The sequence below is a fragment of the Sus scrofa genome, chromosome 3 (genome assembly GCF_054392235.1).
Source record: "Sus scrofa isolate SSC_HxYL_T2T_F1_AM1 chromosome 3, Sscrofa_HxYL_maternal_Yorkshire_Landrace_v2.0, whole genome shotgun sequence".
NCBI lineage: Eukaryota > Metazoa > Chordata > Mammalia > Artiodactyla > Suidae > Sus > Sus scrofa.
The window spans coordinates 83231601-83257567 of record NC_139385.1 but is presented as its reverse complement, the minus strand read 5'-3'; the positions used below and the strand labels follow the sequence as shown (position 1 = coordinate 83257567).

Genomic DNA, 25967 nt, shown 5'->3' with positions numbered 1-25967 from the left:
TGTGGGTGAAACAGTCAGGAAGGCTGCTTCCAGGGCCCTGGGCCAGAGGAGTTAGAACAGCAGATGGGAGAGGAGGGCGTTCCTGGGGGGCAGAGGAGCTGCGACAACAGCTTGGTGGTGGGAGGTGTGTGTGTTGACTCTGTGTTGATTGTGTGTGTGTGTACGTTGATAGCATGTTTGTTGATCTTGAGTGTGTGATGGTGTAGGGGGTGTGTGTGTGTATGTGAGTGTGAGTATGAGGTGGGCCTGGGAGCCTATGGGGCAAACACAGGCTACCATGCATGAGGCATCAGGAGACCTGTTCCCACCACTGCCCCTGCCCCCCAGTCCATGGGGTGGGGTGGGTGCTGGGGCCGGCTGCTCCCTGGCTCCTGCTGCGGCTAATTTTGAGCCGCCTTGCTCCGGTTTTAGTCTCTGGGACGCCGTGAAGGTGGAAACGTGCTCCCAGAACTGGAGCGGCAAATTATGCCCTAATCCCAAAGGGGAACATGTAATTTCGGAAGCTGGCCCAGACCCTTTGCAACACTATGTTTAGCTTTATTTTTTTTCTCCCTCTTGCACTGCTGAACTGCCGGTTTCCCTCTCACCTTTCTAAAAACGAAGAGTATTAAAAATAACAATAAGGCTTCTGTGAGGTTCAGGATGAGAACAGGAGGGGCAGAGCTGCTGCCTGGCTGGGCTAGTCTCTGGGCAGCCGGAGCTTTCACGGGGAGTTCATCCGGTCCATTCCAGAGGTGGCACCACCCCCACCCCCATGGAGCCAGCCCCCCAGAACCATCCAACAGCCCAGCTGCGTGCCCGCCAGCCCCCCTGCCCTTCTGCCTGTGCTCCTGGCTCTGAACAGCCGTGATGGCTAGTTTAGGGCAGGCTGGGCTCCCCCTCATTGAAGCTCCCTTCCCAGAGCAAGCGTGGACCTGTGAGTGTCCAGGCTAACCCCCCCCTGCCCCCGCCCCCCCGCCGGCCCCAGCTTCTGTTTCCCTGAGTTCTTCCTGCCCTCCTGACTCAGTGGGTCCCTCTGCATCTTCCTGCTGAGAAAAGGACGACTCCTGGGGCTGGCCTCCTGTGGAGTCTCCCAGAGCCCCCTGCTACAAGCTCCCAGGAAGAGAGAGTCTCACCCTGTGAGCTCTGGGTCCTAGTTGCCTCCTCACCTGTCAGCCGCATCCCCTGTTCCTGCCTTCCTGGACCATTGGCTCTCTCTTGAACCGGCAGCACTGCTTTATTCCTCTGTCCTTCATACATGCTCTCTCTGCCTGGAAGGCCTCTGGGGTCTCATTCATCTAGACTAGCACTCGTCAACCACCCCACCCCCCTGCCCCCCGCCCCAGCTCCATCACCTCCTCCAGGACTATTGTAGTAGCCTCTGAAAAAGTCACCCTGCCTCCAGTCCTGACCCCCTCCAAGGCCCTCCAGGACCCAGCAGCCTGGGGATTCATCCTGTAGAGTATGGATTCCCAGAACTGGGAGATTGGGGGAAGTTTTTGTAGTATAGGGATGGCATGTCTATGGCTCTTTTTTTTTTTTTTTCCAGCTTTTTTAGGGCCGAACCTCTGCTGGCATATGGAGGTTCTCAGGCTAGGAGTCGAATCAGAGCTGCAGTTGCTGGCCTACACCACAGCCACAGCCACACCAGATCTGAGCCACGTCTGCGACCTACACCACAGTTCACAGCAACGCCAGATCCTTAACCCACTGAGCAAGGCCAGGGATCAAACCTGCATCCTCATAGATACTAGTCGAGTTCATAACCCTCTGAGCCACAGTGGAAACTCCTGTCTATGAGACTCTTTAACCCCCTCTGATTTGGGGGAAGCCATAGGATGCTCTGGTTTTTGTCCTCGAGGACAGAAGACTCAGAAACCTGCCCTGACTTAGGAATGGTGCCCAGGCCTGGGTTGGCGTGGCTCAGCTGTTAGGAGAACCCACCAGGGATGATGGGGAGCTTGGGTGTATCTGAGGTGGGCAGGGCATTGAGAAAGTGGGCAAGAGACAGGCGTTGGCTGAGCCCCTCCCAAGGGCCTCCCTTTGTCCTTCACAACTTTCATCTCATCCGCCCTCACTGTTACTCTGTGACAACACACACTGTGTGCCCATTCTCCAGATGAGGAGGCTGAGTCAGAGAGGTCGGGGGCTCGCGCAAGGTGGTGCGTCCCTGGTAAAGCGGCGGGGCCGGGATTTGGAGCCACGCTTGTCCAGCTCCCAAGCACCCATTCCTCCCACAACCTTTGAGCCTCCCTGGAGAGAGGGCAGAGGGGGCCTGGTGGGAGAGCTCTCCTTCTTCGGGGCCATCCAGTCCTCCTTGAAGTGGTCTCTCTCCTCCTGTTGCTAACCAGCGTGTTTAATTTGTAGCTTGCGGATGGTCTGTCGGGCTTGGCCCCCACTAACATGGCGTCTTCTCCATCCAGTCCTCATGTATGTATTGCTTACCTATTTGTGGGCACCTTGATTTTCCGGGGATGGGGGGCGGAGCGGGGGTAGGGCGTTAGGAAGGGAACAGAGGAGGTGGGAGTGGAGGGGAGGAAAGGAATTTTCTTAGCCCCAGCCAAAAGCAGTTACCTGCCCCATGGCAGTGATGGAGGGATGAGGAGGGGTGAGGAGACAGCTAAGGGCGGATTCTCAGAAATGGACCCTGAATGATCTCTTGGCGCATCCTGGGATTTACCTCAATCCTGTTTACCTGCACGAGGGCCGGGGGAGTTGCTTGGGGTTGGTGGGCTAGTGGAACCAGGGAAATCTCTAGACCCTGACGGCTAGAATGTGGGTGGGACACAGGAAGCCCCTGTGGGCAAAGGCAGGTTGACGTTCTCTACGCCTTCCAGAGGCATGAAAGGTGTGTGCCTGAGGAACCCTGGACGTCCCCAGCAGATTCCGAGAGGTGGGCAGGGGGCCCACAGTTCACTCCTGTCACTCCCAATAGGTCTATTTCTGTCTTCCTGGGCCGATTTCCTAGGTGTTATCTTTATGGGTCGTGGATCCTTCCAGGAAGATGACTTTGGTTTCTAGCCTTCAACAAAGACTCATGAGGTCCCTCGCTGAGGGCCAAGGGGAGCCCCAGACCTGGAGGGGGACCTAAGAGATAGGACCTGCTGAAAGTTAAATTCCATTCATGGCACCAAGAGGAGGCAGTGCTGTATTGGGTGTTTTATGGCTTCTGTGTGGAAGCACTCTATATTTTAAATGTTTTCCAATTTATCTATTGTAGAAAATATAGAAAACTCAAAAAGTGGAAGGCAGAAAGTTAAAACCACCTGTATTTCTACCAGTTGGAGATAAGCACTGTTAAGATTTTGATGTGCCTACATGTTTAGATATCTCTTATGCTCATGTGCATACTTTTTTCTTTTACAAAATTGGAATCATAGTGTACTTTAAAAAATATGCATTTTCTTTTACCTAAAAAGTGTATTGTAAATGTTTTTCCTTATCTTTATATTCTTTGAAAAATGACTGCATGTCATTCCATTCTATAGACAGCCATAAAGTTTTAACTAGTCCCCTGTCATTGGATGTTTCATTTCTTAATTTCCACTATTGTCTTATTTTATGTCCCTTAGAGGAGCTATTTTTAGTTTACTTTAAATAGATGTAGCCCATTTCTTGTTAAGTTTACTCCTAGGTATTTTATTGCTATCTAAATGAAATATCTTTTTTTTCTCTTATGACTTGTCTAACTGGATATTGCTAGATTATAGACAAACAATATCTTTGTATATTTACTCTGAAACAGGCTCTTTATTAAGCATCTTTATTAGTTCTGCCAGTTGTTAAGAGATTTGGTTGAGTTTTCCAAGTAGATAAGATTGTTTTCTTCAAACACTAATAAATAGATCACCTTCTTTCTAAAGTTATACCATATTCCTTTTTTTCTAGAATAACATTTGCTAAATGAGATGCCAGTGAGCAAACTTACTTAGTTCCTGAGTCTAATGAGATGGTATCTATCATTTTTCCATTAATTATGATAATGATTGGTAGTTTTGGGTCGTTATTCTTGATTTTGTCAGGTTGTGTCCTCTATTTCTATATTGTTCGTTAATATTACCCAATGCCATTTAGCTTTTTTTCCCCCCACTTTTGGCCACCCTGCAGCACGTGGAGTTTCCAGGCCACAAGCCACAGCTGCAACCTATGCTGTAGCTGTGGCAATGCTGGCTCTTTTAACCCATGTGGTCCAGGGATTGAAGCTGTGTCCTGGCCTTGTAGAGATGCCCCTGATTCTGTTGTGCTATAGCAGGAACTCTCCAGTTGGCATTTATCAAGATGATTATTTTGTTTTCCACTGTTCCATTATATATATATATATATATATATAAATTTTATATATGTTTCGTTTTATATATATTGTATTCCTGGCGTAAATCCAGATTAGTCCATTGGTCATGGTATTATAGTTTATTACAATTGAAATCCTCTTATGCAATCAATCCAGATAGGTAGTTGGTTGGCTAATTGAAAAAGCTGGTTAAATAGAGACTCATTAAAAGTCAAATATAAGGACATAAACATTTTCTTTTTAACCATGTCCGTGTCTCTTCATTTGGCTGTCATTTGACATGTGCCAAAGCCCTTCGAATCTGGATCTGCTATTCGAGGGTCATGTTGTGCTTCTCATATAAACCACATTCAAAATGCATTATCTATGATTTTTGTCTTTAGCTTGATGTGTGTTTTTTTTTTTTTTTTTTGTCTTTTGTCTTTTTAGGGCTGCACTTGCGGCACATGGAGGTTCCCAGGCTAGGGGTCGAATCAGAGGTGTAGCTGCCAGCCTACACCACAGCCACAGCAACGCCAGATCTGAGCCTCATCTGCGACCTACACCACAGCTCATGCGACACCGGATCCTTAACCCATTGAGCAAGGCCAGGGATCGAACTCGCAACCTCATGTTCCTAATCGGATTCGGTTCTGCTGCGCCAGGATGGGAACTCCCGGTTTGATGCAATCTTAATGATAACTGGAAAATAATCTGAATGTGGAGTTTTTTTAGTGTTTAAAATTCCCCCCACACCTTTTTTGGTTACCTCGCTCACACTTAATTTTCATCATTGGAGAAATCAACAGCATTCAATTCATTTTCAGAGATAAAATGCCCTTCATTTTTAAATTCAAATTTTATATATTTTTATAACATTTACTTATTGATCTAATTACCATATTAGTACAACTGGCATAAACAGATTTGAGAACAAATAGTTGACTCTTGGTAAACACACAGCTCATCTGCTGGGAGCTGAAGTGGACAGATTAGATTAGCTGCAGGCTTTCATTGGGCTTTGGACCTTAGATTGTGAGCAGAGAGGATAGGCAGTGTTTGTTAATCCTGGTTAAGGGGAAGTGTGTGTGAAGAACTTCTAGAATATATTATTAAGTTAGATTTCTTATTGTGTGTTTAGGATTTTTGCATCTCTGTTATTAATAAGTGCTACTTTTTAAAAATTTATTTATTTATATTTTTTGTCTTTTTGCCTTTTCTCCTGCGGCATATGGAGGTTCCCAGGCTAGGGGTCCAATCGGAGCTGTAGCCACCGGCCTACGCCAGAGCCACAGCCACGTGGGATCCGAGCCGCGTCTGCGACCTACACCACAGCTCACCGCAACGCGGATCCTTAACCCACCGAGCAAGGCCAGAGATCGAACCTGCAACCTCGTGGTTCCTAGTTAGATTCATTAACCACTGCGCCACGACAAGAATTCCAATAAGTGCTACTTTTAAGTTGTCTTTGTTAGGTTTTGATATCAGGGTTACAATAGTTTCATAATTTTTGTTTTGTTTTTTTTTCATTATTTAAAGTTTTATCGAAGTCTAGTGGACTTACAATGCTGTGACAGTTTCTGCTGTACAGCGAAGTGATTCATGTAAAATATCTTTTGAGGTGTATTCTTATTTTCTGTGTTCTTGAACAGTCTCTATGGCATGAGAATGAGTGTTTCCTCAAGGTTAGAAAATATCTGAGAGCCATTCTTTATGAATTTGAATTATGCAAGTTGGAAATTACATGATATAAATGTTTTCGTAATCTTACTTTATGTATAAAATGGGTAATTATATGAATCTATCTAAATTAAAAGATGAACAGTCATGTAATGTAAAAAGTGGTGGCCAAATGAATTGTATTTATGGTTTAGCTGGTGAAATGGGATAGCCATCGTCTTCTCTTAAAAATGGTGTTATGTGAGTTTTGAATGATAGAGGATCTTTGGGAATGTGGACCTTATACAGGTGTATAAGATGCACCTACTCTGTACTCTTTTGTAAGACTGGACCCAGCACCTTTTTTTGGGGAATGGATTCTTTAATCACTTTCTACTTCTTCAGGTAATTTAGTGCCTTAAATGTCTTCAGATATTGTTTATTACGTTAGTGTGGATTTATACAAATTACGTGAAAGAAAATGCTGCTGTATCTGTTCTGTTTTTACCCTCATTCCTAATTTTATAATTTGTTATTTTAAAAATTTATCTTGTCAGAATAGCATTTCATCTATTTTATGGTTGTTTTTCATCCAAAGAACCAGCTCTTTAAATTTTTTTTGGTAAATTTTATTTTTTCTGTTATATTTGATTTTCTTTAAATTTTTTGATTCTTCTGTGTGCTTTCATTTTTTTTTTCTTTTTTTGTTATTTCCTTTTCTTGTCTGACTGCACTGATTAGGATCTTAAGTTTAATATTCTATGTAACTGATAGCGGAGAGTATTTTTATCTATTATAACTTAAAAATGGACTGTTTTTATGTTTCACTACTGAGTATGAAATTATCAGGTGAATAAAACTAGTTAGCTAAGAGGTTTTTTTTTTTTTAATCATGAATGGTGTTAAATTTTATTGAAGGTTCTGTCTGTATCTGTTTAGGTGATCATATGATTTTCCTGCTTTAATCTGCTAATGTGGTGAATTACATTAATAGATTTAAAAAAAATTCTGGAACAACTTTGCATTTCTGAAACTATCTATCCTGGTCGAGTTATATTATCTTTTTTTCTGCATTGCCGGGTTCAGTTTGCAGATATTTAGTTTAGGGATTTTTTTCTGCATCAATTTCTATGAGGGATAATGGCCTGGAGTTTTCTTTTCGATACAGTTCTTTTCGGGTTTGGTATCTAGATGATATTAATCTTATAAAATGACTAGGGGCATATTTGCTCTTTTTCTAGATTATGAATAAATGACAAAAGCTTGACATTATCTGTTGCCTGAAGGTTTGGCAGATTCATTTGTAAAACTGTCTAGACTTCGTATTCTTCTTGGGAATATTTTAAACTGCTGATACAATTTTAAAAAATGTTTATAGGACCTTTGAGATTTTCTGTTTCTATGAGAGTCATTTTTGGTGATTTATATTTCATAGGAATTTATCCATTTCTTCCTAAAAATTATTGACATAGCATTTTTTATAGTAACCTCTTACTTTTTCAAAAAAATTTCTTCTCCTTCTATTTATGTTCCCTTTCATTCCTAAGGTTATATTTTATTATTCTTGCCAGAATTTATCAGATTTTTAAAAGTCTTTTCAAAGAACCAGTTTTTAGCTCTGTTGGTTTAGCTGTAATATTTCCTTGTTTTCTAGTTTCTAGTTCTTTATTATCATCTTCCTTTTATTTATAGAGGGCTTGCTATGTTTTTAACCTCTTAAGTGCTTTGCCTAGTTCATCAATTTTCAAACTTTCCTCTTATCTAATGTAAGCATTTGAAGCTATAAAATTCCCTCTAGGTACTGCTTTATGCATCCCACAGGTTTTGATAAGTGGTATTTTTTGTTGTTTTCCAGTTCTGAGTATTTTCTGATTCCTGTTATATTTCTTTTTGACACCTGAATTGTTTAAAAGTATGTTTTTGAAGTTCCTAACTTATGTTTTAAGTTATCTTTTTATCGGTTTCTACCTTAACTGTACTGTGGTTCAGAGAATGTGGTCTGCGTGTAATATTTCTTGACACTTGCTTTATGGCCTCGTACAAGGTCAATTTTTGTAACTGTCTTGTGTGTGCTTGAAAAGAATGCATATGCTCTCAATGTGTTTTACATATAACATGTCCATTTAGATCAGACGGGTTCCTCTTTTTATTCAAAACTATTTTCCTTCTGATTTTTGTATGTGTGTGGTTTATCAATTTCTGAGAGAGGTGTATTAAAACATCCTGCTTTCATGTGATGTTTATTCTTCCTTATGATTTCTGCCTACTTTTTTCCCCGTTTATATATTTGATGCTGTGTTATTTGGCACAAACAACTTTAGAATTTGTATTTTCCTAGAGAATTGAATCTTTTAATGATATGTACCTCCATTCCACCATCTTTAAAAGCTCTAGTAATGAGTTTTGTCTTATGTTAATGTAGTTATCCCATATTCTCTTGATTGGGGTTTTCCTAGCGTATCTTTTTTCTGTTTTTTTTTTTTTTTACTTTCAGTTTTTCTGTGATTTTGTTTTAGGTGTCTCTCTGATGAACATCTAATAGATGGATTTTTTTTTAAATGTTTTTTGACATAAACTCTAAACTAGAGATTTGGACAGTCTGTTTTGGTTGTGTTTATGGATATATTTGGATTTATTTCTGCCGTCTTATTCCGTGTCTTTGTTAGTCCCACCCTTTTATTTCCCCATCATTTTTTTGGGTTGAAAGAACACTCTCTTTTCATTCTTTCTTCCCTTTTCAGTTTCAAAGCTATACATTGTTTCTATTACTTTAGTGATTAGTATAGAAACTTGAGCATGTATATTCAACTTAGCACAGTCTAAATTTAATTGGTGTTTATAGCTTCCTCCAAAATATTGCAAACTTAGATGCTTTAATTCAAGTCACCTACCAGTTTACAAACTTTTGTTTGGTATTTTAGTCTCACATCTATAAAGAACGTTTTATTTATTGTATTGTACTGTATTGTATTGTATTGTACTGTATTGTATTGTATTGTACTGTATTGTATTGTATTGTATTGTATTGTATTGTATTGTATTGTATTGTATTGTATTTTTAGGGCTGCACTGGCGGCATATGGAGATTCCCAGGCTAGGGGTCTAATCAGAGCTGTAGCCTCTGGCCTACACTACAGCCACAGCAAAGCCAGATCCGAGCCGAGTCTGCGACCTACACCATAGCTCTCAGAAACACTGGATCCTTAACCCACTGAGCAAGGCCAGGGATCAAACCCGCAACCTCACAGTTCCTAGTTGGAGTCATTTCTGCTGCACCACGATGGGAACTCCAAGAACATTTAAAAGCAATATATTTTTTTTAAGTGATCAATTTTTCTTTTAGCTATACCTGCGTTGACTTTTGTTTTGTAGACCAGTCTTTCTCCTTCTGGGATCATCCATCTTGAAGTGAAGCCTGTAGAAATTGCTATCATTAGGATCAATTCATTGTAAATATTCTCACTTTTAAATTTTTGTTTGAAAATATTTTAATTTCACCCTTATTTTAGAAACACTAGTTTCACTGACCCTTATTTCCTCTCAGCCTGTCTTCTGGCTTCCATTGTGCTTTTGTCTTCCTAAAGCTGCGGACTGGATTTTGTTTTGTTTTGTTTTGTTTTAATTTGTTCTGGATAGCGGATCATTATCTCTTCAAATTTCACTTATTCTCTGTTCTCTCATTTCCTTCTGGAACTCTGATTAGATCTATGGTGGGCCTGCTCTGTTCCCCATATCGCTTCATCTTTCGCATTTTGGGTTTATGTGGCACTCAGGCTAGTTTCTGAAAATATGTCTTATCATTCATGAAGTCTTAAGTTGTTTCTAAAGTCTATTTAACCTTATCTATCGAGTTTCTAGTCCTAAGCATTAATATTTTTCTCTCTCAAAGTTCTCTTTTTCTCCCCAAATCTGCTTGTTTATTTTTGAAAGTCTTCTGTTCTGTGCCATATTTTTAATTCCTTTTATTTTTTAAACAGTTTTCTCCCCCTTTAAAGTCCTATTCCTGATAATTCTGCTTCTGTCGTCCTTATGGGTCTGATCTGCAGCTGGTGTTTCTAGCTGACTCTCGCTCATGGTGCCTCATTTCTTATGTACTTCAGTATTTTTGATTGTGAACTCATGTTCCTTGGAACTTTGTCTGAGAGTTCTTTGAGGTCTGGATGAAAGTCACATTCTTTCGGAGAGGACATGTGTTTATTTTTACCAGATGCCTGGAAACACTACAAACCCTGATTCACTTAAAACTAAATGTTTGACTTGTGCTTTTGGGGCCCCACAGTTAGTTTGCATTTTGGCTCCTTCTTTCTCTGGATTTTTGTGCTTTTATTTGCCCCCAAGGATCTTCTTGACATTCTCGTCAGCTCGGTCACTCATTTAAAAAGGATTTGCTAATTGAGGTGTTCTTACTTAGAGGGTTTCTCTGGTCCTCTAGTTTGTCATTTTGCTGGAAATCAATGTCTGTTGTGCACAATCAATGACAGTCATGCAAGATGCCTTCATGCAGAATCTATTTCCTTCAGGATCACGTATTCTAACTTCTCGTTTTTGGGAACGTCTTGAGATCTTTTGTGATCATAAATTGGTCATTTGTTTTCTTTCATTTTTAAACTCAACTCTTTAATGGAACACCTGCCTTAGTCCTCGTATTGTTCCTTTTCTTTTGAACCTTAATCTTTTCTTCCTGTCCTTGCAGAGGGAAGACCTTGCTTGTCAAGTACCAGGGGCTCAGATGGCTCTTGCATTAGGGCATGGGCCCCCTTCTAATCTCAAACTCAGATAAAAAGAAGAAGGGAACAGCCTAAGGTTGCTGCAGTTTTACTTTTGCCTGTTAGGAATCCCGTTGGGTGGGAGAAGTAAGAAGGAAAATAGGATCAGAGGCCTTTCTACTGGGCTGAAGAGAGTTTTTTTCTGTGTTTGTGGTGGCCGTCAGGTGCTAGGTGGCTAGGTCAGAGCCACAATTCTTGCCTATGAACGCCTATAGAAGAATTTCTTAAATGAAGGGGGGCTGACTCTTTCCTAGCAGGGAAACACCAGGTAAGGGCATTACTTTTAGGGAAATTTCTACAGTCTTGGCTGGAATGACCTTCAACCTTGTTGAGTTCAGAACCTGATGGGTCAACTTTCTTAGGGCTAGATGCACGTTATTCGAGATTCTAAACCAAGGTTTCCAGTTTATGAATTTACAGTGAGAAAGACTTCTGCCTGGGGGATGTGACCTTGGATGGTGGTCCAGCCTGTGGTCTCTCTCTCTAGGCTCAGCAATCAGGGAGCCAAATTGTGATTAGAGATGAGTGAAGAATCAGAACAAGGGGAGAGAGTTCTGGGATTTGACACTGAGTGATAGCCCTCTAAAGGAGACTGATATATCCGTGCCCAAATGTAGGGACGGCTTTTGTCCCTATGCCCGAGACCCTCCCCTTGAATGGTCAGCTCTAACCCCTCCTGGCCTGTATTTCCAAGACGGATTGGTTCCTCTCCCCACCCCCACCCCCGATAGAGTCTTTCTCTAGATGTATTAGTGCAGTTACCCACTTAACGGCTAAGGCTGAGTGTAGAAGCCACCTTTCGCTTTGAGGTGACTGCCTCTCCTTGCGCTGATCCCCTCTGCATTGATTTCATGCTCTGGTTCTCCAAGGGCAGCCCTATTTCCCTTAATTCCAAGTTTTGGGGGGAATGCTTCATTGCCGCTCATGGGTACTAACAACAATTTATCTGAAGACTTTGAAGCAAAGGTTTTCTGAGCAAAGGAATCAATTACAGGGTGTGGCTCCCCAGTAAGGAAGCATTTCCAGAAGGCATCCCATCCAAGGCGGTTTGTCTCAGCGCAACATGCTTGCCTCTCTGACCTCCAGCGTTTGAGGGGGTGTATTTGAACTTTAATGACAGGAATGGGTTTTTACCTGTACTTTTTTTGTATCTGTCTGATGTGCTAATTAGGACGATGCTTATCTTCTCCTTAAAGTAGGTTTCCTGAGGACATGCATTTGGCACTCTTGGTTCAGCAAGAATTACTGTATGTGCTTGAAAGGAACAGAACTGTACTTCTTTAAAAATATCTCCGGTTCAGATGTGTTGCCAGTACAGCCTGGCCTCCCCCCGCTCCCATTAGTTCTGATTAGGGAGGTTTGATGCCTGTCACTGTGTGTAATCCGGACCTTCCTTTGTGAGTCATTCCTTCTCTCATTTTCTCAGAGCAAATACAAATCGCCCATCAAATGACAAGTGAAGGCACTGGGGAGGAAGGGGAGGGAAATCAGAGCTGAAATCTGTTAGCTATTTGGAGTAATTGGTTATTTGCTGTGTTTGCTGGTTGGGAAGCAGAGCACATACTTTACGGTCTCTCCTGTTACGGGGGCTGGAGTCACCCGCCGATATTGGATCCTCGTTGCCGGAGCCCTTGGCTCCGGGCGCCTTTCCCCTGCTTGGCATTCCTGTGGTCTCCTCGGGGGTGCACCCCCCCGCCCCCGCCCTGATGTGCAATGCAGGGGGGACAGCCCAGGGTGAGATTTGTCTGGCAAACTCCAGGGCCTCATCAGGGAGGAAGAGGCCCCAGCCCCCCGCCTTACCAGCCCTGTACTTCGGGAGAGGGGGGTACACCCCTCGGGGAAGTTCTCACCCTGTACACCCCTCTTCCCAAGAGGTCTTTCTCCTGGTCCACAAGGGACCTGGTTTCCTACCCAGAGGAAGAAGCTTCATCTCTTCCCAGAGGGAATTTCTCGGCTTTCTTGGAAACCTCTAGGACAGGAAGTTCTCTCCGAGGTCTGATATAATGCCTTGCTACCCCTGTTGGTCCCGTCTCGTCACTCGCCCCATTCCCTCCTCCTCTCCAGCCTGGGTCCAAACAATGCTTGGAACCTGGTTCAGAGCTCACTGCGGAGTATAGGTTCCTCTGAGGATGCTCAGTGAAGCCTATCAACCTGCCCAGTGATGTGAGCGCCTCTCTCACACTCACCAAGGCATGGGAAACCAGCCCGAATTAGCAGCAAGTTCAAAATATAGAATATTTGCAAAGCACTATGGTCTTGTGTATGAAAACGCACATAGTGACTAGAAAGTAGGTTGACTTTGGCATATAGTAGGCGCCCCCCAAATACTTTTAAAATTGAATTTAAGATAGCTACGATTAGTGTCTGTAGTTTGATGAATGCTTCTGCAGTCCTGGGAAGGCCTTCAAAAATAGTTTTTCTCTTAAGTAGATGGTTGGAACCCGTGTTAAAGCAAAACTGTCTACATAAGCAGAATGAAGGTAAGGCAAGCTTTTGCCCAGGCCCTATTGGAATCATCACAAATTCTGAATTAGTGATGTCTCATGGTTTTCTTGAAAACTCTGATGGGATCTTCTTTCATGCACCCTCCTGGATAGATTCCATTTAACCGGGCTTTCTACATGGGTTACATAGGTTAGGTGGTCAGGCTGTCCTTGGAGGACCAAGTCAGCGGTCCATGTACATACGTAGGCTCCTGAGTTTGGAAAGAGATTCCCCACAGGCGTTTCCCCCCCCTACCCCCCCCTCCACTTGGGTCCTCCATCTGGAATAGGCCAATAGTCAAATTGTCAGACCCTGACCCTTCTCTGCTCACCATCTGCTTGCCTTTGCCAGATTTCAGGCACATTTATTCATTGGGGCTTTTGGAAGCAATTCTGCGTTTTGGTTAAAGGTCTTCCTTCCCCTCCCATCTCTGCTGGTCCAGCTTGAAGTCCGAGTAACAGAGTAATGATCCCTTCGACAGACATGGAGTCAGAGCTGCAGGGAGTGTCAACAAGAGGTTGAAAGCCCAGTGTTCCACTTGTGGAAATAATTAAGTGATTTTTGTTATGAGTGTGTAGAGTTCTGCTGAATCAACATGGTAGCTGGCTGTGGGCGTGTGTCTGTGTGGTTTTGGGGGGCGTGAGGGGCTTAGTGTTCACCGGGTAGGTGGGTTCAAAGTCGGGGTGTTGCATGTCTGGAGGTTTGTCTGGTTTACATGTAGGTGTGAATACTTACATGATATGTCTGTGTTTGTATTAATGTGTGTATGAGCAAATAGACCTGGCTTTAAAATCTTAGGAAATTCACTAAAGAATAGAGAATCATCATATCCTTATTCCAGTTATGCAGATGTTGAGCTTTAGGGCAGCAGCATTGGGGGTCAAGCTGGTAATACTGATGACATTAACAAGAGCGTTGATCATGGTCAACTTTATTGGTTGCAGAATAACTTTGCAGACATCAACTCAAAACTTCCAGTAGTCCCAGTGTTGGGTTGTTACAGGACTCTCTTGATCATGATTTTGTGCCTAGACAAAAATTACTTTCAACAAGGTCCCAATGTCTGCCTCCGGGTTGACATAGGCAAGGAAGGGCTGCTTAGAATTAGTTTTAAAAATATAGACTTCTTTTTTAGAGGTGGGTATATAGTTCCATATAGTGACCCCAAGGTTTAACATTGTCGCCTTGGTGATAAATGAATTTGACCATGAACTTTTCTCTTTGATTCAAGTGGTCATCCTGGGGCAAGAACACAAGTGATGCCCCCTGTCTCCACTGCCTCCCTGGCCCCAACTTCTCTCACTTCACAGAAAGTCAGGCTTAGGAAAAAAAAAAAAAAAAAGGAGTTCCCATCGTGGCGCAGCAGAAACGAATCTGACTAGGAACCGTGAGGTCGCAGGTTTGGTCCCGGGCCTCACTCAGTGGGTTGAGGATCCTATGTTGCTGTGAGCTGTGGTGTAGGTCACAGACGAGGCTCAGATCTGGCATTGCCGTGGCTGTGGTGTGGGCCAGTGGCTACGGCTCCGATTCAACCCCTAGCCTGGGAACCTCCATATGCCTCGGGTGTGGCCCTAAAAAATCAAAAAGACCAAAAAAAAAAAAAAAAAAAAAGTCAGGCTTAGAATGGTTGTTGTCAGTTTCGTTATCCATATTCATGAAATGGCTTAGGCTCACTGAATGAAAATGGGAAATTAAATGTTCTGAAGGGGCTGTGCTGATTTGGGTCTTCGGAGGGATTAGGGTGTCCATTAGACTGGATCAGGCCTGGAGAAACATGTCTTTGTTACGTGGCTCTGGTTGCTCAGGAACTGAATGTTGGCTATTAGCTGAAATTGGAGAGGCCGCCCACCCGTGCCTTAATCAGACTTCCTTGCTTGGCAGGCTGCTCGGTGAGAGACCTTGAACCTTGGGCGCAGGGAAATAATGTTTCAATGGCCAGACTTCTGGCTAAAGCCTGAGATGACACTTCAACAACCGATCCTTTTGAATTTGTCTCTCCTCCTTGCCATGTTCCAAGGCTAGATGCTTAGCTATTGCAAAATGAGGTCAAGAGCACACTTGGAATTAGAGAACGTAGGGCCATTTCCCTTTCAGAGTTTTGGATTATGGGATTCCACTAACATCAGAGGGCTGGTTGGCTTTGGCCTATCTGGGTTAAGCCATGGAAGGACTGTCCTGTTTCCGTGGGGCTCATTCTTATGAGTATGCTATCTTTTTTTTTGTTTTTGTTTTTGTCTTTTTGCCATTTCTTGGGCCCCTCCTGCGGCACATGGAGGTTCCCAGGCTAGGGGTTGAATCGGAGCTGTAGCTGCCGGCCTACGCCACAGCCACAGCAATGCGGGATCCGAGCCGTGTCTGCAACTTACACCTCAGCTTGTGACAACGCTGAATCCTTAACCCACTGAGCAAGGGCAGGGACCGAACCCGCAACCTCATGGTTCCTAGTCGGATTCGTTAACCACTGAGCCACAATGGGAACTCCCTGAGTATGCTATCTTATACTTGGACTTCTTGAGGAAGAGAAGGAAGCAGTGGGCATGAGCTAACTCCATCAGATGCCAGGTTAGTGAAATAGCAGGAATAACACTATTCAAGTCACATCCTTGGGTGTGTTGACAATATAACTGTATTTTTCTGTAATTCATCTTAATCTCTCTTTTGAGCACACATTTTCCCTGATGGCAGAAGAGTCCTGGGATTCTTCAACCCTGTAGGTTTAAGCTTTAGTCAGTTTTGGGGGGTTTTCTTCCTTGTCCTCACTGGGCTTCCACAATGTCATGACCTCCACAAGGAGGGACCTTGGTCACCAGTATGTGTGCCCTGGATCTACAGGCCCACTGATTCCTGGGCACACAGACCAAACAATCTCTCTCTCTCTCCCTCAACTGTCTTTCACACCCTTTCAAGGAGCATGGCAGGCAGTTCTTTTGTGCCATTCTGAGGTCTAGGGGAAATGATGAGGACTCCCCCCAGCTCACCCATGACACCTCTGCAGCCGTCTGCCAAGGGCCACACGCCTCAATTCCTCTGGCAGCATCTGGATGGCTGCTGCTTCCCAGATCCCCAGAGTTACAGAGGGGTCTCTTCCATGCATACTTTGGAGCTAACCTGGGCAGGTGGGTAGGGTGTGGGGACACCTTGTCAGAAATCATCACAGATCTCTAGTTGCTGTTTCCTCTCACCCTCTTCATGTTCTTATCCTCTGTATATAGTGGGAGAAAAGATCTTTGTAGGCTTTTTTTTTTTTTTTTCCTTTTTGGCTATAGTGTGTGGGGGCCTGATATAGGATCTCCATTCTCAGACCAGGAATTGAACCTGGGCTACAGTGGTGAAAGTGCTGAATCTTAACCACTAGACCACCAGGGAATTCCCAAGCCTTTTTTCTTTTCTTTTCTTTTTATGGATGCACTTGTGGAATGTGGAAGTTCCCCGGCCAGGGGTTGAATCAGAACTGCAGCTGAGGCCTGTGTTACAGCCATGGCAACACCAGATCCGAGCTGCATCTGGGACCCACGATGCAGCATTGGGTCCTTAACCTGATGAGCCACAACGGGAACTACAAAGCCTTTTTTAATTTTGATTTTTTTGTCTTTTAGGGTTGCACCTGTGGCACATGGAAGTTCCTAGGCTAGGGGTCTGATTGGATCTGCAGCTGCTGGCCTTCACCACAGCCACAGCAACTCCAGGTCTGAGCAGCCTCTGCAACCTACCCTGTAGCTCGAGGCGACACAGGATCCTTAACCCACTGAGTGGGGCCTGGGAACCCTCATCCTCATGGGTACTAGTCAGGTTTGTTACTAGTAAGACACAACAGGAATGCCTGCCTATTTTTTTTTTTTTAAGTGGCGTATTATCTACCTTAGAAATTTTTTTTTCCTGCATATATGGCTTTTATTTTTTTAATTTTTTTAATTTTTTTTATTTTCCCACTGTACAGCAAGGGGGTCAGGTTATCCTTACATGTATACATTACATTTTTCCCCCAGCCTTTCTTCTGTTGCAACATGAGTATCTAGACAAAGTTCTCAATGCTATTCAGCAGGATCTCCTTGTAAATCTATTCTAAGTTGTGTCTGATAAGCCCAAGCTCCCGATCCTCCCACTCCCTCCCCCTCCCATCAGGCAGCCACAAGTCTCTTCTCCAAGTCCATGATTTTCTTTTCTATACCTTAGAAAATTTAAACGCCAAGGACCCCGCCTCCCCGCCCCCTGTGGTTCAGACATTCACATATCCACCAAATATTTGCTGAACTCCAAACATGTGCCAGGCAATGTTCTAAGTACTGAGGGTGAATGTCAAAAAAGACAAAGATTTACCATGGGACATAATAAACAAGTGCCTAAATAAAATATATGGCATGTCTGATGGTGATAATTGCTAGGGAAAGAAAGCAAGGGAAGAGGAATGAGAATTGCTGGGAGGAGGGTTTAGTTTATTTATTTATTTATTTATGTTAAGTATGTTGAGGCCTTTTGTGGGGCAGGTAATTTAGTGTCTGCAAGTTAAGTCTGATCCAGTTAAGCTTTGTTAGGAAAGAGATTATTTATTTATTTATTTATTTATTTATTTATTTATTTTTGGTCTTTTCTAGGGCGGAACCCATGGCACATGGAGGTTCCCAGGCTAGGGGTCGAATCGGAGCTGTAGCTGCCAGCCTACACCACAGCCACAGCAATGCAGGATCCAAGCCGAGTCTGTGACCTACACTATAGCTCACAGCAACCCCGGATCCTTAACCCACTGAGCAAGGCCAGGGATCAAACCCACAACCTCATGGTTCCTACTCAGATTGGTTAACCACTGAGCCACAACAGGAACTCCGGGGAAGGGGGATTTAAAATATGTGGCATAGCGGATTCAATAAAGTTGAGACCTGAAGGAGGTGAAGAAATGACTCTTGACTCGTCTTTGGGAGAAAGAGAGTTCCTGGCGCGGGGGGGCATGTGAGGAAGGGGGCATGTGGTGGGAGCAGCACGAGTGAGGGAGGAAGTGGAAGGATGTGGGAGGGGCGAGGTTCGGGGCCCTCATCACGAGAGACTTTAGCTCATTGTAGTTGCAAGGGCTTTGGCCCGATGCTGAGGGAGCTGGCGAATCACTGGAGGATGCTCACAGAGAGGCCACGTGTTCCGATGTGCGTGGCCGTGAAGTGGAGGACAGATCTGGGGGCCAGGGTGACAGCGGAGAGTCCAGTGAGAAGATTGGTGCAATAATCCAGAGGACTGGGCGCCGGGGGGCGGTGATAGGGGAGCAGTGGCCTGATCCTAAATACTGCGCCGACAGGATTTGCTGATGGATGGGATGCGAGGCTTGAGGAAGAGGCGTCTGAAGGGGACTGCAGGGTTTTTGCCTTGAACATCTGGAAGGAAGGAACCATACTTACTCATACGAGGAAGACTGTGGAAGGAGCTGGTGGGTGGGAGGTGATTAGGATTTGGATTCTAGAGGTGGCCCATTTGAGAAGCTTCTCACATGTCCAGTTGGAGATGTCGGGTGGCTTGACATGTGATGAGAGGTTATGCTGGTTGGAGAGAGCTCCCTGTGGGGTTCCTGAATGTACATGTTATTTATTTACTTAACTGAAGTATCGTTGATTCATGATGTTGTGTTAGTTGCAGGTTATAGGACAGTGATTCAATTATACATAAGATTCTTTTCCCTCGTGGGAACTTTTTTTGGGGGGGGCTTTGTTTAAAAATATTTTTATTATAGTTGATTTACAATGTTCTGTCAATGTCTGCTGTACAGTAAAATTATGAACTATTGAGCCGTGTTCCCTGAGCTCTCCAGGAGGTCTGTGTTGGTTATCTATTTTATAAATTGCAATGTGTATGTTAAGCTTGGCCTTCTAATTTATCCCTCTCCCCTTTTCCATTAATATATATGTTCTTTAAAGATGTCACACCCAGAATTCCTGTCATGGCTCAGCGGAAATGAATCTCACTGGCATCCATGAGGACGCAGGTTCGATCCCTGACCTCGCTCAGTGGGTTAAGGATCCGGCGTTGCTGTGAGCTGTGGTGTAGGTCACAGACATGGCTCAGATTTGGAGTTGCTGTGGCTGTGGCATAGGCTGGCGGCTGCAGCTCTGATTGGACCTCTAGCCTGGGAACCTCCATATGCTGCCGGTGTGGCCCTAAAAAAAAAGATAATATCAGACTGCAGGAGAATCCGAAGCGGGTGGGAGTGGATGGGAAGGAGAAGAGGTCTGAGCACAGAGCCCCGGGCCACTCGGGTGATCAAAGCATAGGTGAAGGGGAAGGAGTGGGAAGGGGGCGGGAGCCCTGGGAGTCCCACCACCGTGGTGCCCAGTAAGGCCTGGGGTATGTTTTGAAGACAGAGGAGTGACTGTCTGTATCAAGTGCTGCTGCTGGTTGATTACCGAGGCCTGGGTCCTTGGTGGCCTCGACAGGCATGTTTTGGTGGAGCAGAGACAATGGAAAGACAAGAATTAGAGACAAGGGTAGACGACTCTTTTGACATTTATTCTGTAAAAGGGAGAAAGGAGGTGGGAGCTAAAAGAGAAAGTGTGGTTTGAGAGTTGTTTTTTTTTTTTTTTTTTATGATGGGGCACTAGTGTCACATGTTTGAATGCTGATGGGACGATCCAGGAGAGAGGGAAGTGTGATGAGGCAGGAGAGGATGAAGAGAATCACATCCTTGATTGGGTCAGAGGGTATGAGTGCAGGGGTGGCCTTGGGTCTGATGCAAGCAGAACATCTTTGTAACAGGAGGGAAGAGCGTGCTGGTGGTGGCGGTGGAGGAGTCTCCTTGGATTGCTTCTGTTTCTTTAAACCCAGGTTGGGTTGACCAGAAGTACACTGGAGCTGGAGAGGGCCAAGGGAGTTTAGAAGAGGGGAAGGGCAAGGGGGCAAAGTCTAAACTAGCTAATATGTAAATTATGATTCTGCTGCATGTAGGATTTCTGTCAAGAGTGGGGGAGCTTAGGAGTTCCTGTCATGGCTCATCGGAAACAAATCTGACCAGCATCCATGAGGACTCAGGTTTGATCCCTGGCCATGCTCAGTGGGTTAAGGATCCAGCGTTGCTGCGAGCTGTGGTGTAGGTTACAGATGCGGCTTGGATCCTGTGTTGCTGTGGCTGTGGTGTATGCTGCCAGCTGTAGCTCTGATTCGACCCCTAGCCTGGGAATCTCCATATGCCGCAGGTGGGGCCCTAAAAAGACCAAAAAAAAAAAAAAAAAGTGGGGGAGGTTAGAAGAGGGTTTGCCTACCTGATGCAGGAAGGAAGAGGTGACAGAAGTCACTGAGCAGCAGGCCAGCAGTATATGAGGGTTCAAATTCTCCACATCTTCATCAACACTTGTTATTTTCTGACTTTTGACTATAGCCATCCTTGTGGGTGTGAAGCGTTCTCTTGTGGTTTTGCTTGCATTTCCTTGATGGCTAATGATGTCGAGCATCTTTTCATGTGCTTATAGAACATAATCATGTATCTTCTTTGGAGGAATGTCTAGTTTAACCCATTGCACATTTTTATTGGGTTCTTTGTCTTTTTTGATTGAATTGTGTGAGTTCTCTACATATTCTGGTTACAAACTCTTTATCAGATACACATGAGCAAATATTTTCTCCTCCTCTGTGAATTATTTTCTTTCATTTTCTTGATGGCGTGTTTTGCAGTATCCTTCTATTCATTATTTTAAAAATCTTTAATTTTTAAAATTAGGTAGGGAATACATGGACACAATGAAAAACTGGAAAATGTTGAGTGATACACAAAAATAAAAGGAATAACCAAACATTTGTAATTTTATCATTTAGAGATAATGTCTGTGGATATTTGGGGTTTGTTCCTTCAACTAAAATGAAATCTCACTACTCAGTTTTTTTTTTTTTTTTTTTTTTTTTTGCTATTTCTTGGGCCACTCCCATGGCATATGGAGGTTCCCAGGCTAGGGGTCTGGTCTAATCAGAGCTGTAGACACCAGCCTACACAGAGCCACAGCAACTCGGGATCTGAGCCTTGTCTGTGACCTATACCACAGCTCACAGCAACGCCGGATCCTTAACCCACTGAGCAAGGCCAGGGATTGAACCTGCAACCTCATGGTTCCTAGTCAGATTCATTAACCACTGAGCCACGATGGGAACTCCGTCACTATTCAGTTTTTAACTTTTTGCAAATCTCACGAGGTGTGAATAACTTTTCCGTGTCAATGAACATATTTCTATAGGATCATTTTCTAATGTTGTGCAACATTTAATCATATGGATGTGCAGTTTATCCAAATATTTTCTTATTATCAGAGGCTTAAGTTGTTTCCACTTTTTCACCATCATAAATGTAGTTAAATCTTCATGCACATCTACAAATACTGTCTTTGAATAGATTTCTAGAACAAGGGTGATGGGACAAAATGTATGCACTTTTTTTTTTTTTTTTTTTTTTTTTTTTGGGCCATAGCCTAGGCATTTGGAAGTTCCCAGGCTAGGGGTCAAGTTGGAGCTACAGCTGCCGGCCTATACCACAGCCACAGCAATGCCAGATCTGAGCCAGTCTGTGATATACACCACCCCTCATGGCAACCCCAGATCCTTAGTCCACTGAGCAAGGCCAGGGATGGAGCCTGTGTCTTCATGGATACTAGTCAGGTTCATTACCACTGAGCCACAACTGGAACGCCTATTCTTTGAAAGACTGATAGAACTCGCCACCAAAGAAACCATCTTGGCGCGATACTTTTCTGGAGGTACTTCTTCGAGATCTCTTCCACTTTCAGAGAGTGATCTCTTTGTGTTTTTTATTACTTTGGAATCAATTTTGGCAGTTTACATATTTTTTAGAAAATTACCTACATCATCTATATTTTCAAGGTTTTTCCATTGATTTGGGTGTAGCAAATATCTTAATGATTTTATTCTCTCCATAGTATCTTTTTTATTTGATCTTTCTTATTCCTTTGGCATACCTACTTTTTTTTTCTTTTTCTTTTTTAATATATGCAGATAGACAAATTCAGAAATATAGCTGTGTGTAAATGCACTGATCAGTATGCATTCACACGTTTTCTAGCTCTGTCTCTTAGGAAATCCTAGAAATAGCAACATCCCAGTAGCAGTGTGCTGGTATAGCTACTTTTAAACATTAGATTTGATGCATGTTTATTTTTTTGGTCTTTGGAAAGTTTGCTTTGGGGTTTAATTATCAGTTGCAATATTGTCCATAGTTCCTCTTGTCATTTTCAAATTTTTTTTTGGCTTTTTGCCTTTTCTAGGGCCACTCCTGCAGCATATGGAGATTCCCAGGCTAGGGGTCTAATTGGAGCTATAGCTGCCCACCTTCACCAGAGCCACAGCAACTCAGGATCCTAGCCGAGTCTGCAACCTACACCACAGCTCACGGCAATGCCAGATTCCCCAACCCACTGAGCAAGGCCAGGGATCAAACCCAAAACCCCATGGTTCCTAGTTGGATTCGTTAACCACTGAGCCACAATGGGAACTCCATCATTTTCAAATTTTGATCTTCCTACTTTTCTCTAATTTTGTGAGTTATCAGGCTATTCATTTTCATTCTTTTTGTATAAAGGCAAGAACATTAAAAATTTTTTTTTATTGTTATTTACCCAACACAGTTTTTTTTCTACTGTACAGCATGGTGACCCAGTTACACATACATGTATACATTCTATTTTTGCACATTCTATTTTTGCACATGCTCCATCATAAGTGACTAGACATAGTTCCCAGTGTTACCCAGCAGGATCTCATTGCTAATCCATTCCAAAGCAATAGTTTGCGTCTATTAACAACAAATTCCCAATCCATCCCACTCCCTCCCCCTCCCACTTGGCAACCACAAGTCTATTCTCCAAGTCCATGATTTTCTTTTCTGTGGAAACGTTCCTTTGTACTGCATATTAGATTCTAGATATAAGTGATATCATATGGTATTTGTCTTTCTCTTTCTAACTTACTTCACTCAGTATGAGAGGCTCTAGTTCCATCCATGTTGCTGCAAATGGCATTATTTTGTTATTTTTATGGCTGAGTGGTATTCCATTGTGTATATATACCATATCTTCCTAATCCAATCATCTGGGTTGTTGCCATGTCTTGGCTATTGTGAATAGTGCTGCAATGAACATGTGGGTGCATGTGTCTTTTTTAAGGAAAGTTTTGTCCAGATATATGCCCAAGAGTAGGGTTGCTGGGTCATATGGCAGTTCTACGTATAGTTTTCTAAGGTACCTCTGTACTGTCCTCCATAGGGGTTGTACCAGCTTACATTCCCACCAACAGTGCAGGAGGGTTCCCTTTTCTCCACATCCTCTCCAGTGTTTGCTATTTGTGAACTTATTAATAATGGCCATTCTGACTGGTATGAGGGGGTATTTCATGGTAGTTTTGATTTGCATTTCTCTAATAATCAGGGATGTTGAGCATTTTTTCATGTGCTTGTTGGTCATCTGTATATCTTCCTTGGAGAAATGTCTATTCAGGTCTTTTGCCAATTTTTCAACTGGGTTGTTGGCTTTTTTGCTGTTGAGTTGTATAAGTTGCTTGTATATTTTAGAGATTAAGCCCCTATCAGTTGCATCATTTGAAACTGTTTTCTCCCATTCTGTAAGTTGTCTTTTTGTTTTCTTTTGGTTTCCTTTGCCTGCAAAAGCTTGTCAGTTTGATTAGGTCCCATTGGTTTATTTTTGCTTTTATTTCTGTTGCTTTGGCAGACTGACCTGAGAAAACGTTTGTAAGGTTGATGTCAGAGAATGTTTTGCCTATGTTCTCTTCCAGGAGTTTGATGGTATCTTGTCTTATATTTAAGTCTTTTGAGTTTATGTTCATGCCTGGTTTGAGGGTGTGTTCTAGTTTCACTGATGTGCATGTAGCTGTCCAGTTTTCCCAGCAATACTTACCGAAAAGACTGTCTTTTGCCCATTTTATGTTAAGGCAAGAACATTTAAGACTGACTTTTCCTTGAGCACAGACTTATCAAATTCTAAGGCATAGCCCTCTCACTCTTGATATTTTCTAAGAACTTGTGATTTTCGTTTTTTTTCTTTTTGACTGAGAAGTGTTTTAAGATTATGTCTTCAAATTTCAAAAAGGTTGGGATTTAAAATTTGTGAGTTTCTCACTGGCTTCTAGTTTTATTGTTGCACTATGATCAGAGAATGTGACTGATAATAGGTTTATTCCTTGGACTTTATTGAGAATCGCTTTGTGGCTTTTAATTTTTTCTAAGTGCTCCAATGGTGCTGGAAAAGAAGGTCTGTGTTGTTTTTTGATTACAGGATGTTTGTCTATTTAAATGACAATGTTAATCACATTACTCAGAGTCTCTGTCTCTGTGTTCTTTTTTAAAAAATTTACTTGGTTTTTCAAGACTGAGGGAAATGTAATAACTTTCCCACAACTATCGTGTTCCTGTCATTTCTTTGTACAGAACGCACTGGTTGTTGCCTGTTTATGCCTGACTCCGAGCTTGAGTCATAAACTCCAAATGTTTAAGTATCTGAGCTGGGGAAGAAAATAAAGACTTAGGAGGACTCAAACAACTAACTGGAATTCCATTTTTAACCTTTCCTACCTATGTGTACATATTTGCCTGTGTGTAAGCGTGTGGACTTGGGAGGCATGTCTGTGCATTTCAGCATATCCATCTCTCTTGGGCACAACTGTGGAGGTATGTCCTTCTGTGTGTTGGTGATCATGTGAGTCGGATACGTGTGTCTGTGTATGTTTATTCATCCATGGCGTCTCTTCCTTCACACTGAATTTAAAATGTCAGGGCTAGTGTCTGCCTTGCTGGCTTCCTCGAGAGTGGTTACAAGTCAGGAGGCTCTGTTGCCCTGTATCTTAACCCATCTGAACCTCTTTTCCCTTTCTGGCTGCAGAAGATCCTCCTGGTAAGTTGGTCAGATGATGAGTCTTTGCAGACTCAGCCTTGCTCTGGCACCTGCTTTTGGTGTTGTGTGTCTGGACACCACATTCTGGCCACTCCGAGGGTGTTAGGGCTGTACTTCTAGGATGGGTGGAGACTCAGAGAACCTTACTGCACCCTCTCCCCACCACACCTGTTCATGTTCCCTCGGCCTGCCTGCGGCTTGTGCTTACCTTTAATAAGCCGGAATTGAAGGACCAGGCGTTGGCTTAAAGGAAGCACCAGCGTTTCCCAAAACTCATGATAGGATTCAGTTCATCTTGTAGAATCAGAGCAGGTTCCCGGGAGCCCCCGCTAGCTCCCTGCCTCGTACTGGGGAGGAAAGTGGGCCGCAGAATTGGCTCTCCTGACACCTTGCCCTTGGCTCTTCCCACTGAACTGGCTGAGCTTTACTGGTACTGATTTCTGTGGACTAAGTGCCCGCGCCTGTGTGGGTTTTGGTGGAGGCCTGGGGGAGAGGGACAATCCCACCTTCTGGGAGCTTGCTGACTCCCTGGGTGATGAGACACCTGGACAGGATATGGCTGAAGGAGTATTCTAGACCCAAGAGCCAAGAGGTCCTGCAGACACAGCATGTGCAGGAGGAGTAAAAAGGTGGGGAGCCCAGTGTGTGGCCCAGCAGGCCTGTCACCTTTGCCCACAGACATGAGTAAACGGAGGAAGGAGAGGGCAGAGAGTCTCGTCACAAACTTCCTTTCTCCTCATCTAGTTTCCCCTATTTAGCATAATGTCTTCTGTTTTTTTTTTTTTTTTTTTTTTTTTGCCTCTTCTAGGGCCGCACCCACGGCATATGGAGGTTCCCAGGCTAGGGGTATAATCATAGCTGCAGCTGCCAGCCTATCCCACAGCTCACGACAACACTGGATCCTTAACCCACTGAGAGAGGCCAGGGATCGAACTT

At 43.6% G+C, this 25967-nt stretch overlaps 1 protein-coding gene across 38 annotated transcripts in view; it reads left to right on the top strand.

The window, feature by feature from the left end:
• Positions 1 to 25967, top strand: part of DYSF (dysferlin) — a 227193-nt gene that overhangs the window by 161233 nt on the left and 39993 nt on the right. For 18 of the 38 annotated variants that reach the window (XM_085018948.1, XM_085018943.1, XM_085018942.1 and 15 more), the window contains one exon: positions 2347 to 2409. The exons of the other annotated variants lie outside the window; for them this stretch is intronic. In XM_085018948.1, coding sequence (XP_084875074.1) covers positions 2347 to 2409 — 63 coding nt within the window. The remainder of the gene's footprint in view (positions 1 to 2346; positions 2410 to 25967) is intronic. 38 annotated transcript variants of the gene reach the window in all.